This window comes from Anolis carolinensis, unplaced genomic scaffold, assembly GCF_035594765.1.
Source record: "Anolis carolinensis isolate JA03-04 unplaced genomic scaffold, rAnoCar3.1.pri scaffold_12, whole genome shotgun sequence".
NCBI classification, from domain to species: Eukaryota; Metazoa; Chordata; class Lepidosauria; order Squamata; family Dactyloidae; genus Anolis; species Anolis carolinensis.
The window spans coordinates 1044255-1057971 of record NW_026943823.1 but is presented as its reverse complement, the minus strand read 5'-3'; the positions used below and the strand labels follow the sequence as shown (position 1 = coordinate 1057971).

General features: G+C 42.5%; 1 protein-coding gene across 3 annotated transcripts in view; it reads right to left on the bottom strand.

Moving 5' to 3' along the window:
* Positions 1–365: 365 nt before the first annotated feature.
* Positions 366–13717, bottom strand: part of msn (moesin) — a 45343-nt gene continuing 31991 nt past the window's right edge. For 2 of the 3 annotated variants that reach the window (XM_062964079.1, XM_062964080.1), the window contains exons 4-13: positions 13146–13420; positions 12632–12715; positions 12053–12199; positions 11671–11767; positions 11174–11337; positions 9453–9583; positions 7258–7418; positions 6380–6472; positions 5323–5556; positions 366–3834 (exon numbers count right to left, since the gene is read on the bottom strand). In XM_062964079.1, coding sequence (XP_062820149.1) covers positions 3670–3834; positions 5323–5556; positions 6380–6472; positions 7258–7418; positions 9453–9583; positions 11174–11337; positions 11671–11767; positions 12053–12199; positions 12632–12715; positions 13146–13420 — 1551 coding nt within the window. In that variant the 3' untranslated portion in view covers positions 366–3669. The remainder of the gene's footprint in view (positions 3835–5322; positions 5557–6379; positions 6473–7257; positions 7419–9452; positions 9584–11173; positions 11338–11670; positions 11768–12052; positions 12200–12631; positions 12716–13145; positions 13421–13717) is intronic. The other variant, XM_062964081.1, reaches the window with a different exon arrangement.

Below are 13717 nucleotides of genomic sequence, written 5' to 3'. Positions count from 1 at the left end.
CTCCTGGGCTGCAAGGATCAGGCCTTCGGTCTCCTTCTTCAGGGTCCCATTCGTGAGCCAGAGCCAGTCTTCTTGTCAGCTTTTCCTTCAATTTTGTCAAGGAACGTTCCATGCAATGTTTTGTTGTGCCAGCTGTCAGCTCTAGTTTGTAGTGTGGCTTTCTTGTACTGGTTTTTTGTCTGCTGTGCTTTGAGGAGTTTATTATTATTATTATTATTATTATTATTATTATTATTATTATTATTATTCAAGAGACACAGGAGGGGATACAAATAACTATACAGTAACACCAACCCCCATCCATGCTGGAAGGCCACTTTCCAAGAGAAACAAGCAGCAACGAATGCAAGAAAAGGCAAGGGAGATATCGACTGATCTAAACTTTATTGGCACTGGATGAAGAAGGGATTTGGGGGGGGAAACGGACTTGACAAAAAGCCCCTTTGAATGGGAAGCGGCTGAAAATTCGGCAGATATCAATACACAGATTGGCCTTGCAGCCCTTCCAAGGGAAGGATCGGTGTTTTCGCCGTGAGACGTCAAACGCTTGGTCAAAAAAAAAGAACTGATATAATTTACAGTCATTGTTTTTTTCCCCAAAACACAAATATAAAGCCAGACCAAAAAAAAAAAATTCCCCACGTGTTTAATTGGGTGCTTTCCCCCCTCCCATAGAGAAACGACATGTTATATCCAAGTCATAGCAGTAAACAAAACGGTGGTTGGAAAGGGGGGAGAAGGGGAAAACCTCCAGGTATCCTAACTAATAATTAAAAAAAAAAACATCTCTAGAAAAATCTCCTGGTAATACTGAGTGCTTCTTACATTAAATTTCCTGCAAAATATCATCTCTTTACAATACAGTATACATATTTATTTATTTTTTTGTTCAATGGAGAAAGGAGGGAGCGTTTGGTGATTCCCTCCCCGCTCAAGATTAACATTTTCTAATTGTGCATAGCGAGGGAAAACAAGAGCGAGAGAGAAAGGAGAGGATGAAAATCAATCATTATTATTATTATTAGATAACCACTGGAATATATATAATACTGGTAAGATCAGGGAAGAGAGCTGGACCGACTACAGCAGGAGAAGAGGTCTTTGGGTTCCTATACTGGGAGGTAACTGGGAGTCAGTGGGAGATGGTGCCAAGGAGGGCCACAAATTGCCATTGACTATGGAGGCAGCACGGCATCCAAAGTGTGCCAAACGCTGGGCATTTCAGTGGCAATTTCAGTGTAGAAAATGCAAAATGATGCCAACAATTCTGGATTTTGTTTTGAAGGTTAAAAGCATGTTTTGGGGTTAAGAAGAAGGGATGGGGAAGGCTGCTTGCATCCCCAATGGACCCTAAAGGCACAATGTATCCGGAGGAGAAAGTCAAGAACACACTTTCTTCAGAGAGGGACCTTTTGGGCACATCTCTCCACACCAAAGATCTCTGGAGATTGGTTAAAATTACCTTTTGGGCACATTTGTTAGCACTAAAAACCTCTGGAGATGAGTTGAAATGACCTTTTGAGCACAACTCTCTGCATCAAATATCTTTGGTGATAGGTTGAAAGGACCTTTTGGGCATGTCTCTCTGCACCAAAGATCTCTGGAGATGGTAGAATGATCTTTTGGACACATCTCTTTGCACCAAAGATCTCCGGAGATGGTAGAAAGGACCTTTTGGGCACATTATTCTGTACCAAAGATCTTTGGTGAAAGGTTGAAAGGACTTTTTGGGCACATCTCTCTGCACCAAAGATCTCTGGAGATGGTAGAAAGGACCTTTTGGGCACATCTCTCCACACCAAAGATCTTTGGAGATAGGTTGAAAGGACCTTTTGGGCACATCTTTCTGCACCAAAGATCTTTGGAGATGAGTTGAAAAGACCTTACGGGCACATCTCTCTGCATCAAAGATTTTTGGAGGTGGTAGAAAGGACCTTTTGGGCACATTTCTTAGCACTAAAAATCCCTGGAGTTGAGTTGAAATGACCTCTTGAGCACTGCACCAAATATCTTCAGAGATGGTAGAAAAGACTTTTTGGGCACATCTTTTTGCAGCAAAGATCTTTGGAGATCGGTTGAAATAATCTTTTGGGCACATCTCTCTACATAGAAGATATTTGCAGATGGTTTGAAAAGACCTGTTGGGCACATCTCTCTACATTGAAGATATTTGGAGATGGCTTAAAAGGACCTTTTGGGCACATCTCTCTACAACCTCTACTGCTTATGGCACCAGTATCTGGTCCTCCAAGGAGGCAAGCTGGAGCCTTAAAAATAGAAAATACTGAGACTTCTTTCTACCTTTTCTGGGAGTTAAGTCATACAAAAGTCATTCCGCCTCTCCAAAAACACTTCTAGCATCACCTGCCTCCTTTTGTTCCTATTAAAAATAACACTTTTTGGCATTAATACATCCTGGATATGGAATGTCAGCAAAGAGACTCGGAGAAAGAGGGATTTGCAGAGGTGCCAAAGATGACGAGGAATTTTATACAACTAGGAAAGAGCCTTGCAAAGGAATCGCTTTGGAAGGGAAGACAAAGAAGGCCACGTCCTCGTCCTCCTCCAAAGGGATTCCTTCCAGCTTTCACGTCGATGCCTTAACTCTCTGGGGCACGCTCTCTCTTCCAATGAATGGAGATGGTTCGGGGTCATTGCACAGCCAGCCATGAGCAGCCGGCAATGAATGGTTGGCACCAAAGTGGCACCAAGCATCGCTGTCTGGGTTTCAAAAAACTGCCAGCGAAGCAGTTTGCAAGTTCCCCAAAAGCAGAGATTCTGGGTCCTTTTGTGTTTTTGGCCGAAACCGAAAGAGCAAAAGGCACTCCAAGGCAAGGAAAAGGCAACCTGTCTGTCATCTTCTGGTATTTAAGGCAGCAGAAAGAGACATGGTTTTCTCTCTCTTTCAAACCAAATGTGGAGCTGACAAGGCAAATGGCTGGTGATGTAGAGAAGTGTGAGACGGAAGCCATATAAGGGATATTTGGTGTTAAAACTGCTGGTGAGAAATGTAAAAAAGAGAGAACATATGTTGTAAGGCACCAGGAGATGGCTGCATCAGTTGGCACCTCTTTTGCTTGTTTTCATCCAGGGCCATTCCTGGAGTTGGGCTCAAGAGAGGAACGCTCCCAGTTTATCCCAATCCGTCCAGATTGACTCTTCCAAGCAGGTGGCACATGCAAAATACTGCAAAGAAGGCTCTGTTTGGTCTGGTGAATATCAAGGAATGGTGGGAAGCTTTGGTTTGGGGAAGAAGAGGGGATTTTCACCTCGTTTTGTGCTTCTTAAACACCTCCTTCCACTGCAGTTCTCTCCAGTCTCCAGACTGTGAAAAGTTGCAGTGGGTCTCAATATTATGTTGCTAGAATTTGGTAAAGTTTGGGTTTGTTAAGGCTGGAGAGGAGGAGAGACCCCACAGGCACCGCAGACTGGGCACACAGGCACAGACTGGGCTTCTTCCATAAGGCACAATCGACTGGCATTAGAATTTGTTTTGGTCCTTTGACAGAAGGGCGGCCAAAGATGGGCCGTGGAGGCTCTTTTGTAGCGGTTCCAGCACAACGCGGTTGGACTCAGCAGAGGAAGGGAAGGAGGGAAGGAAGGAGAGAAGGAGAGAAGGAAGGAAAGAAGGAAGGAAGGAGAGTGCAGCCGGGGCGGAGGCGGGAAGGATTACATGGACTCGAATTCGTCTATGCGCTGCTTGGTGTTGCCCTGCCGGATCTGGCGCAGGGTCTTGTACTTGTCTCGGCCCTGGCGCATGTTCTCGGCGTGGATCATGTCGTTGGCCGTCTTCTTCGTCTCGTCCCGAGCGTTGGCCAGTTCGGACGTCAGAGCCTGCAGGGAAAGAAAGAAAGAAAGAAAGAAAGAAAGAAAGAAAGAAAGAAAGAAAGAAAGAAAGAAAGAGAGAGAGAGAGACGTCAGGAGAAAATATTTCTGGAACATGGCCACACAGCCCGAAAGACATACAACAACCCCAAACAAAGAAACGTTGGCAACTGGATACAAAACAGGGGGAAACAAGTAGTTTCCAAAATGGCCCAGACTGGGATTGTGTCAGAAATGCCTATTCCACCAACCAAAACAATGTCAAAGCTTTGACTTGCTGGATTAATTCATTAGCAGGTTCATGGACAAACAGGGCTATAGAATCAGAGGCTCCAGGGGTCATCCAGTCCAATCCTTCTGCCAGGCAGGAAAAGCACAATCTGATCCTTCCCAACAGATGGCCATCCAGCCTCTGAATAATAATAATAATAATAATAATAATAATAATAATAATAATAATAATAATACATCACACAGTCCTAGACACTTGGGAAGTGTTCGACTTGTGATTTTGTTATACGAAATCCAGCATATCTATCTTGTTTGCTGTGTCATAATATAATAATAATAATAATAATAATAATAATAATAATAATAATAATAATAATACATCACACAGTCCTAGACACTTGGGAAGTGTTCGACTTGTGATTTTGTTATACGAAATCTAGCATATCTATCTTGTTTGCTGTGTCATAATAAAATAATAATAATAATAATAATAATAATAATAATAATAATAATAGGGAAGTGTCCAACGTGTGATCCAATACAACAGCCATCAGAGTGTCTGCTGTGGACTCATCTTCTTGTGTTTCTAAATAATAATAATAATAATAATAATAATAATAATAATAATAATAATAATAATAATAAAAGAGTTGGAAGATACTCCAAGAGTTGTCCAGTCCAACCCACTTCTGCCAGGCAGGAAGGACATCTAATAATAATAATAATAATAATAATAATAATAATAATAATAGTTGCTGTGTCATAATAATATAATAATAATAATAGAGTTGGAAGATACTCCAAGGGCTGTCCAGTCCAACCCACTTCTGCCAGGCAGGAAAAGCACAATCCGAATCATCCCAACAGATGGCCATCCAGTACAACTCACTCCTGCTTGGCCGGAAGGATTCCATCCAATTAATAATAATAATAATAATAATAATAATAATAATAATAATAATAATAATAATAATAGATTTGGAAGAGACCCTAAAGAGACTCCAGTCCAACTATCTTCTGCCAGGAGGGAAGGACAGCAACCAATCCCACCTGACAGATGGTCATCCAGCCTCTGCTTAAAAACCTCCAAAAGAGCTTCCATCAGACTCCAAAGCAGTGAGTTCCACTGCTGAACAGCTCTTACAATCAGGGAGTTCGTCCTGATAATGTTCAGGTCGGATCTCCTTTCCTGTTACTGGAACCCAAGGCTCCCATTGCTTATGAGATCCGTCTCCTAAGAGCAAAGCAGAAGGACTCCCGGCTCACCTTCAAGTGTTTCTGCACCCGCTCGTTCTTCTCGGCCTCGGTGGTCCTCTGCTCCTCGCTGCGGTCCTTGATGGAGGCGTGTGCCCGCAGGTCGGCGCTGGCCTCAGCGGCGTTCTCGTCCTGCTCGTCGTCGTGCTCGTTCTCGGACTGCATGGGCTCCAGGACGTGCGGGGTGCTGGTGGCCGACTTGAGCTCCTCCTTAGTCTTCTCGAGGTCTTCTTGGACCATCTGGGCCTGAGGGAAGGAGGGAGCAGAGGACCAAGTTAGCAGTGGGCCAGAGAAGAGACACCACCCAAGACCCCAACTTGACCACTGCTGAAGCTTTGAAGACGTAAGATACCCATCATCTCTATAGTATTGACAGTGAGGCCAAGAGTATTCTACTTGGGACACATCATGACACGGCAGGATCAATGGAAAGGTTTGGAAAACCCAAGGGATTGATTGATTGATCCTTCCATCAAGGAAGCCACATCCGCCTTGAAGGGCCTGACAGCTAATAACAGGATCTCCTTGAAGGCATCTCACTCATTGGGTGCCTACGAGTCAATGGCATCATTACTGGAAAAGCTTGGAGAAGCTGAAGGAGTAATCCTAGCTGCTTTGAGTCTCCTTGGGGAGAGAAAAGTGGGGGTATAAATAAACATAAACAATAACTAATCCTTCCATCAAGGGAGTCACATCTGCCTTGAGGGTCTCTACAGGTCAAGGTTGACTTGATGGCACACAGCAACAACAACAGCAACACAACTTTGGTAGATTTTTTGGCGAGATTTGGCACATTGTGCTTTTCACAGCACTCGTTGCATCACAAGAAGGTGTGTGTTTGGAGAACTTTTCCTCCACAGATTGCCCCCAAAAACTGAGAAAACCAGTGGCTATGGAAAGTAGGCACTTTTCAATATTCAACAGTGCACAGGGAGACAACCCTACTGTGCAATCATCTTAGTTCCCTTCATCCTTTCCCTGCTGAGTTAGGAATGCGGTTGGCTTTTATCCCAAAGGACCGCAACCCAAGATGTGAAGAAAAGACTGAACCCAAGGCCCTTCCGCCCACCTTCTGCTGCCACTGCATGGCTTCGCTCTCCTTCTTCTGCCGAGCCACCTCCAGCTGCGTGATCCGGTCTGTCAGCTCCATCATCTCGGCGGCCTGCAGAAAGGGAGAGAAGATCACCAAATGGCAAAGAATATGGCAACCTTAAAAGGCTAGCTCTGCTTTGGCCTTCCTCCTTTTTATTCTGCAGCATTTCTCCTTCCTTCTGTCCTAATTCCTTTCCTCCACCATCCCAACGCCTCTGCTTTAGCTCTTCCAGCTTGTTCAGTCCTTTGTGCTTCCGGTTGTCTCAGCCCCGTTCTTAACTAGGAATCGTTTGTAAGTCAGGTGCTTGTAACTCGGGGGCGGCACGTATTTATTTTATTTACAGTATTTATATTCCACCCTTCTTTCTCACCCCGAAGGGGACTCAGGGCGGATTACAATGAACATATATATGGCAAACATTCACTGCCATCAGACAAATAACATACAGTATAGACACACACAGAGGCATTTAACATTTCCAGCTTCCTGAGGGTATGCTCGATTCCGGCCACAGGGGGAGCTGTTGCTTCATCAACCACCGAGTGACACTGAGTGCTGTACTTCCTCATTCCTTTCCACGTGCTGCTGGCAGTTTTTTTTATAGTGTTGTAAGTTAAATTAGCCTCCGGCATAAAGTGTACCTAAATTTTCTACTTGACAGATGCAACTGTCTTTCAGGCTGCTTAGGTAAACAGCAAGCCGGGCTATTTAATGGTTGGGGGCTTAACCCGACCCGGGCTTCGAACTCATGACCTCTCGGTCAGTAGTGATTTATTTCAGCTGGTTACTAGCCAGCTGCGCCACAGCCCGGCCCACGTACACCGACAGACACGGCAGGCCCGTGTGTTCCTCACCAGCTGCTCCTGGGTCTTCTTCTGGTCGTGGGAGGCCTTCAGCAGGGCCTCCTTGGCCTCCTCCGCCTCCCGCCGCTCCCTCGCCAGCTTCTCCGCTTCCTCTTGCGCCCGTTTCCGCTCCTGCTCCAGCTCCAGCGCCCGGCGGGTCTGTTCCTCCAGCTCTGAGGAGAGAAGCCACCGTTAGCTACTGGTGTACATTGACAGGGGGAGAGGTGCAAATTCACTCCAAAGTGCAAAAAACATTTATTTATTTATAGTATTTATATTCCGCCCTCCTTTCTCACCCCGAAGGGCGTGATTACAAGGAACATATATATGGCAAACATTCAATGCCATCAGACAACAACACACAGAGGCAATTTAACATTTCCAGCTTCATGAGGGTATGCTTGATTCCGGCCACAGGGGGAGCTGTTGCTTCACTGTCCACTAGTGACTGTACTTCCTCATTCCTTTCCGGCATGCTGCTGGCAGTTTTATGGTGTTGTAAATTAGTTAAAATAGCCTCCGGTATAAAGCATACCTAATTTTCCTACTTGACAGATGCAACTGTCTTTCGGGCTGCTTAGGTCAACAGCAAGCGGGGCTATTTAATGGTCAATAGTGATTTATTGCAGCTGGTTACTAGCCAGCTGCGCCACAGCCCGGCCCATGAATAGTTTAGTCCCCTCCTCACCACCACCTTAACTTTTAATACAGGTGGAGCATCCCTTATCTCAAAATCTTTGGGACTGGAAATTTTCCATATTTTTAGAAATTGGAATATTTGCATATACATAATGAGATATCATGGAGATGGAACCCACACTAAAATGTAAAAATCATGTATGTTTCATATACATCTTGCACACATAGCCTCCTATGTTCCATATTTGGGTTTTTTAAACTAAATTGGAATATTTGCATACACATAATGAGATATTATGGAGATGGAACCCATAGTAAAATGTAAACATTCATATAGATCTTGCACACATAGCTTTTTAAGAAAGAAATTGGAATATTTGCATATACATAACAAGATATTATGGAGACGGAAGCCATAGTTTTATGCATTTTTATAGTATTTGTGTTTTTGACTGTGCTATGACCCACCTCAAGCCATAGCAAGAGGCGGGTAAGAATTATTATTATTTTATTGTATGACACAGCAAAGAAGATAGATATGCTGGATTTCGTATCACAAAATCACAAGTCAAACACTTCCCAAGTGTCTAGGACTGTGTGATGTATTTTCGGATTATGTGTATTATCATTATCATTATCATCATCATTATTATTATTGTATGACACAGCAAACAAGATAGACATGCTGGATTTCGTTTCACAAAATTACAAGTCGAGCACTTCCCAAGTGTCTAGGACTGTGTGATGTATTATTATTATTATTATTATTATTATTATTATTATTATTATTATTATTATATGACACAGCAAACAAGATAGATATGCTGGATTTCGTATCACAAAATCACAAGTCGAACACTTCCCAAGTGTCTAGGACTGTGTGATGTATTTTTGGATGATGCGTATTATTATTATTATTATTATTATTATTATTATTATTATTATTATTATTATTATTATTGTATGACACAGCAAACAAGACAGACATGCTGGATTTCGTATCACAAAACCACAAGTCGAACACTTCCCAAGTGTCTAGGACTGTGTGATGTATTTTTGGATGATGCGTATTATTATAATTATAATTATAATTATAATAATACGCATCATCCAAAAATACATCACACAGTTATTATTGTATGACACAGCAAACAAGACAGACATGCTGGATTTCGTTTCACAAAACCACAAGTCGAACACTTCCCAAGTGTCTAGGACTGTGTGATGTATTTTCGGATGATGCGCGCAGATCCCAGTAGGGTGGCCTTTTGCAGTTATTATTATTATTATTATTATTATTATTATTAAATCTTAATACAGGTAGTCGTCAAGTTACGAACAAGAATTTACATTTTTATGTGTCTTGTCTGCAATTTTCTGTAGTCTCCAAACTCCCCATTTTACTAGCAATGGCAAGCTGTGAACAACCAAATCTGAGAATGTTATACTCGTGAAATTCCAGGACTTGGACTGAATTTCCTTGAATGTATACCCCAAAAAGGGACCCAATGGGGCTTAGAAAAAGGTGAAACCCATCCCAAAGGGGAGACGCAACATTTCTCCCTGACCTTGCTGAGCTTTCTTGGTCTGCTCCTCGATCTGCCGGAGCCGCTCCATCAGCTCCTCCTTTTCCCGTTCGATCTTCTCTTTCTCCTTCTCGGCCAACTCCCGCTTCTTCTTCTCGTTCTCCAACAAGGCTCTGAGCAGAACAAAACAGGGAGCATATTTATGGAGAAATTGTTATATTCCTGGGAATATCTGAATAAGCATGGAGACTGGAAAAGCAGGGAGCTAGACTGTTTAATTGATAATTTCTGGAACAATAGATAGTACATTTAGAACAGGATGGACTCAACACTGGTATTTTCATTAAGACATCCTAGTCTATATATCTGTAGGAATGCTCTGACTCACTGCCTGCATGTTATAATTTATTATGCTTTATTTTATTTAATAAAAGAACATTCCTCAAATAAAAAAGTGATACAACAGACCATAGGATAATTCTGCCTGAAATGCGGGCATTTATATTCTACCATCTAAGGAAATACATTAAAAAATATTCTTAATGTACTAAAAAGCAAAAATATACTATTCAAGGAGTAAGAACGTGATTTATTACTAGTCTTAATGAAATATAGACTTATCATAAATGCACGTTATACTATTCTTCTATATCTCTCTGTTAACCAAATGATGACATACTGCTTGGAAATCCTGACTATTAGTATTACTACTACTACTACTACTACTATTATTTATATTTTCCAACTGTCGTACCTGAACAACAATGATTGTTCAGTTTAACTATAAACTATAAACGGCAGAACGTTGGATAAGCGAATATGTCGGATAACAAGGAGAGATTAAGAAAAAGCCCATTAAACAACAAAATAGGTTATGATTTTACAGATTAATCACCAAAACATCATGTTATACAACAAATTTGACAGAAAAAGTAGTTCATTACACATTAATGCTATGTAGTAATTACTGTAGTTACGAATTTAGCACCAAAATATCACAATGCATTGAAAACATTGACTACAAAGATGCGTTGGATAATCCAGAACGTTGGATAAGTGAGACTCTACTGTAATAATAATAATACTTTATTTTTCTATCCCATCACCATCTCCACGAAGAGACTCGGGATGGCTAACATGGGGCGAAGCCCAAAACAAAACAGAATAAAGCAATTACGACTATCAAAACAAAAACAGTAATAACATAAATAAAATAAAATAAACAATTTAAACATTTTAAAAATACAATAAAACAAATGAGTAATAACATAGCATCAGCCACTGGAGACAATGATTAGCTCTTGGTTGAAAACAACATGTTTACATGACCAGAGACAATGATTAGCACCTTACTTAAGAAGGAAAGCTAACATCTGTCCGGAACTGATGGACTTGTCAGTCATTTACAATTTTTTGGAACAACAACAGCAAGAAAATTGCTATATAAGAGACCTTCGTACTATCCAAAAGTGTGGCAGACAACAGAGTCTGGTCACTCGCCTCTTTCTCCAAGGGACGGAGAAAGATGATGCAAGTAAAGAAAAAAGGCATGGTAATGTATGCATGATGAATAAATGAATGTTTATATGTGTGTTAATGCTGAGTAAAATGAAATATCACCTTTGCTTGTGGAACCAATGTAGTTATATAGTCTGTGTGTGCCTACTTCTTTCTCTGCATTGCTCTGCGATATACTGTCTCACTGAAAATGGAATGAAAGAACCTTTTAAAAAATATTTTAAAAGTCTTTATGTCGGACGTACCTTTCCATCTGCTTCTGGTGCTTCTCCTCCCTGGCCTGGGCCTTCATCTGCTGCACCTCTATCGTGTCCGGCTTGCGCCGGCGCATGTACAGCTCGTGGTTGCCCATGCAGAGGGCCAGGATGCGCTTGTTGATCCTTAGCCGAGGGGCGTAGAAGACAAAGTCCTGCGGAGGAGGAGGAGGAGGAGGAACAACGGGAAGGAAACGGTTAGGCAAGGGCACATGCCACGTCGTTTCATCTCTGGGAATGAATGCATGCATGCCTCAGTTGTGCATGCACATAAGTCTGACATGATGGTTGTCTGAGTGGTCCCCACTTGCCTAGTTTCCAACAGACCTCACAACCTCTGAGGATGCCTGCCAGAAAACTCACAGCAACCCAGTGATTCCGGCCATGAAACCCCTCGAAAACACTTTATCTAAGAATGGCTTCTTCTAGATAAGTATGCGTTCCCCTAAACTAGTAAAAGTTCCTCAAGCAACTTAAACATGTCTTACTGGGGCTTTCTTGTCAATCGGCTTGATGGTAAACTTCTTATCGTTGAAGGAAATGTTCCTGATTTCGCTCCATGGGAATCCAATTTTGGGTGTTAGCCTGAAAAATAAAGGAAAAAATCCACTGTTTTAGAAAATAACACCATGTAAATGCAGAAGTCCAACAGTCACCCTGCATTTGCATAGCACAAACCAACCAGATATCTTCCGGAATAAGGACTGTATCATCCATGAAACTTCCAAATAGTGTGACCATTGGAAATCCAAACCCAAAGCTTTCTTCCCCTTGCATCTCTCTCTCTCTTTCTCAATGATGATCTTCAGCTATGGATTTCCATCACGAGATTGGAGAAGTTCTCCAACAGATTAGGGATGGTTTCCTTACCGGTCGTTATGCTCGTAGATGTTCAGCCCCAAGGCATCCACACCGAGCCACAGCTCCGAGCCCTTTTTGTTCTTAATACTGAAATAGTTCACGCCGTACATCTCCAGGTCTTGGGCGATCTTCAGGTACTCCAAGATGGCGTCTTCTCTAGAAGGTCCAAAAAAGGCAGAAAAGGGAGATATTGAAAGCTTTCTATCTCTGAACCGTATCAAGCCTTCAAAGCAGGACTTAAAGGATCGTTTGCCCAACATCTCGGCTCCCAAGAGAATGAGAAAGGCCTGGTTTCTGAGGAATGACATCTTCACAAACTCCATGACAGAATGGGGTTGGATTGGATGGCTTTTGGGGTGCCTTCTAAACCGCCGATTCTATGAAAACCACGAGAAGGACCTGAAGGACCAGTTCTTCCTATAAGAACCCACTTGGGCTACAGAAGGTTGGTATTTACTAGTAGCACTCAAACCACAAAGCATCTTGTGGAACCTCAAAGAAGATAGTAATCCTTTGGTATGAGTTTTGGAGCACAGCTTGCAACAAGAGATTGGACATAAGCTTTCGGATGGATAACTCATGCCTTACCTGAGCATTCCCCGGTGCTCTTCGTGCCACACCTGGATCCTTTCTTCCCATTGGTCCTTGTTGAGCTTGTGCTGCTCCAAAACTCTAGGAATCAAAGAACGGGAAGACAAAGTTAGCGGACTTTGACACAATGTTTAAGGTTCTGGTAAAGTTCAGGCGGGACCTTCTCTTTGTCTGGAAATCTGAAATACAGAACGTCCCCAAGTTACAAACATTTGATTTAGAAATTACTCATAAGAATGGGGCTGAGACAACAGGAAGTTAGAGAAATCTGTTCCTCAGAAAAGGAACTATTTCCTGAAAAAGTTATCATGGGGGAAATATGTCTTCATTGAGGCTTTCTCACCAATCCTTGTTTCTACAACAAGCGAAATGTTTCAAAATCCAATTCTCACCGGGACAGAAAGGCATGTGAAATCTTCCAAACAGGAGTAGAGACAACAACAACAACACACCACAGGGCTATTTAGCCCTTCCCTATGCTATTCAAATATATATGCCAGAGCCCAGGTACCTTTGTGGCAGGAGCTTGTCGGTGGCCAGGTATCCGGGCTTGTGGACCTCCTTGTTGAAGTCCCCGTGCTTGGACTGGACGGCGTAGGAGGCCAGGAGGACGGCGGTCTCTGGGGGGCAGTAGATGTCGTCGTTCAGGATGCCCTCCTTGACCTGGAGGAAGAAGAGCCGCTGGGTGATGTCCTGGATCAGCTCCTCCGCCACGTCCTCCGGGTAGAACTTGGCCCGGAACTTGAAGAGTAGCGGGCTCTCCTTGCGCACGTCCTGCGCTGTCACCTGCGGAAAGAGAGTCAAAGAATCAAGCTTTAGTATTAGTTAATGATGGAGAAACTGAACAATTTACCCTAAGCCAAGGAACTAGACAAGGTTGCCCTTTATCTTCAATTTTATTTATACTAAAGGACACAATTATTACTAAATGCGATAAGGAAGGACAAAAATATAGAAGGAACAGTACAAAAAAGAAAAAGTAAAGATTAGTTTATTTGCAGATGACACCTTCTTAATTATACTAGAACCATCAAAAGCTTTAAGAAGGCAAAATACAATAGAGTCATTCTAGAGTTGCTATAA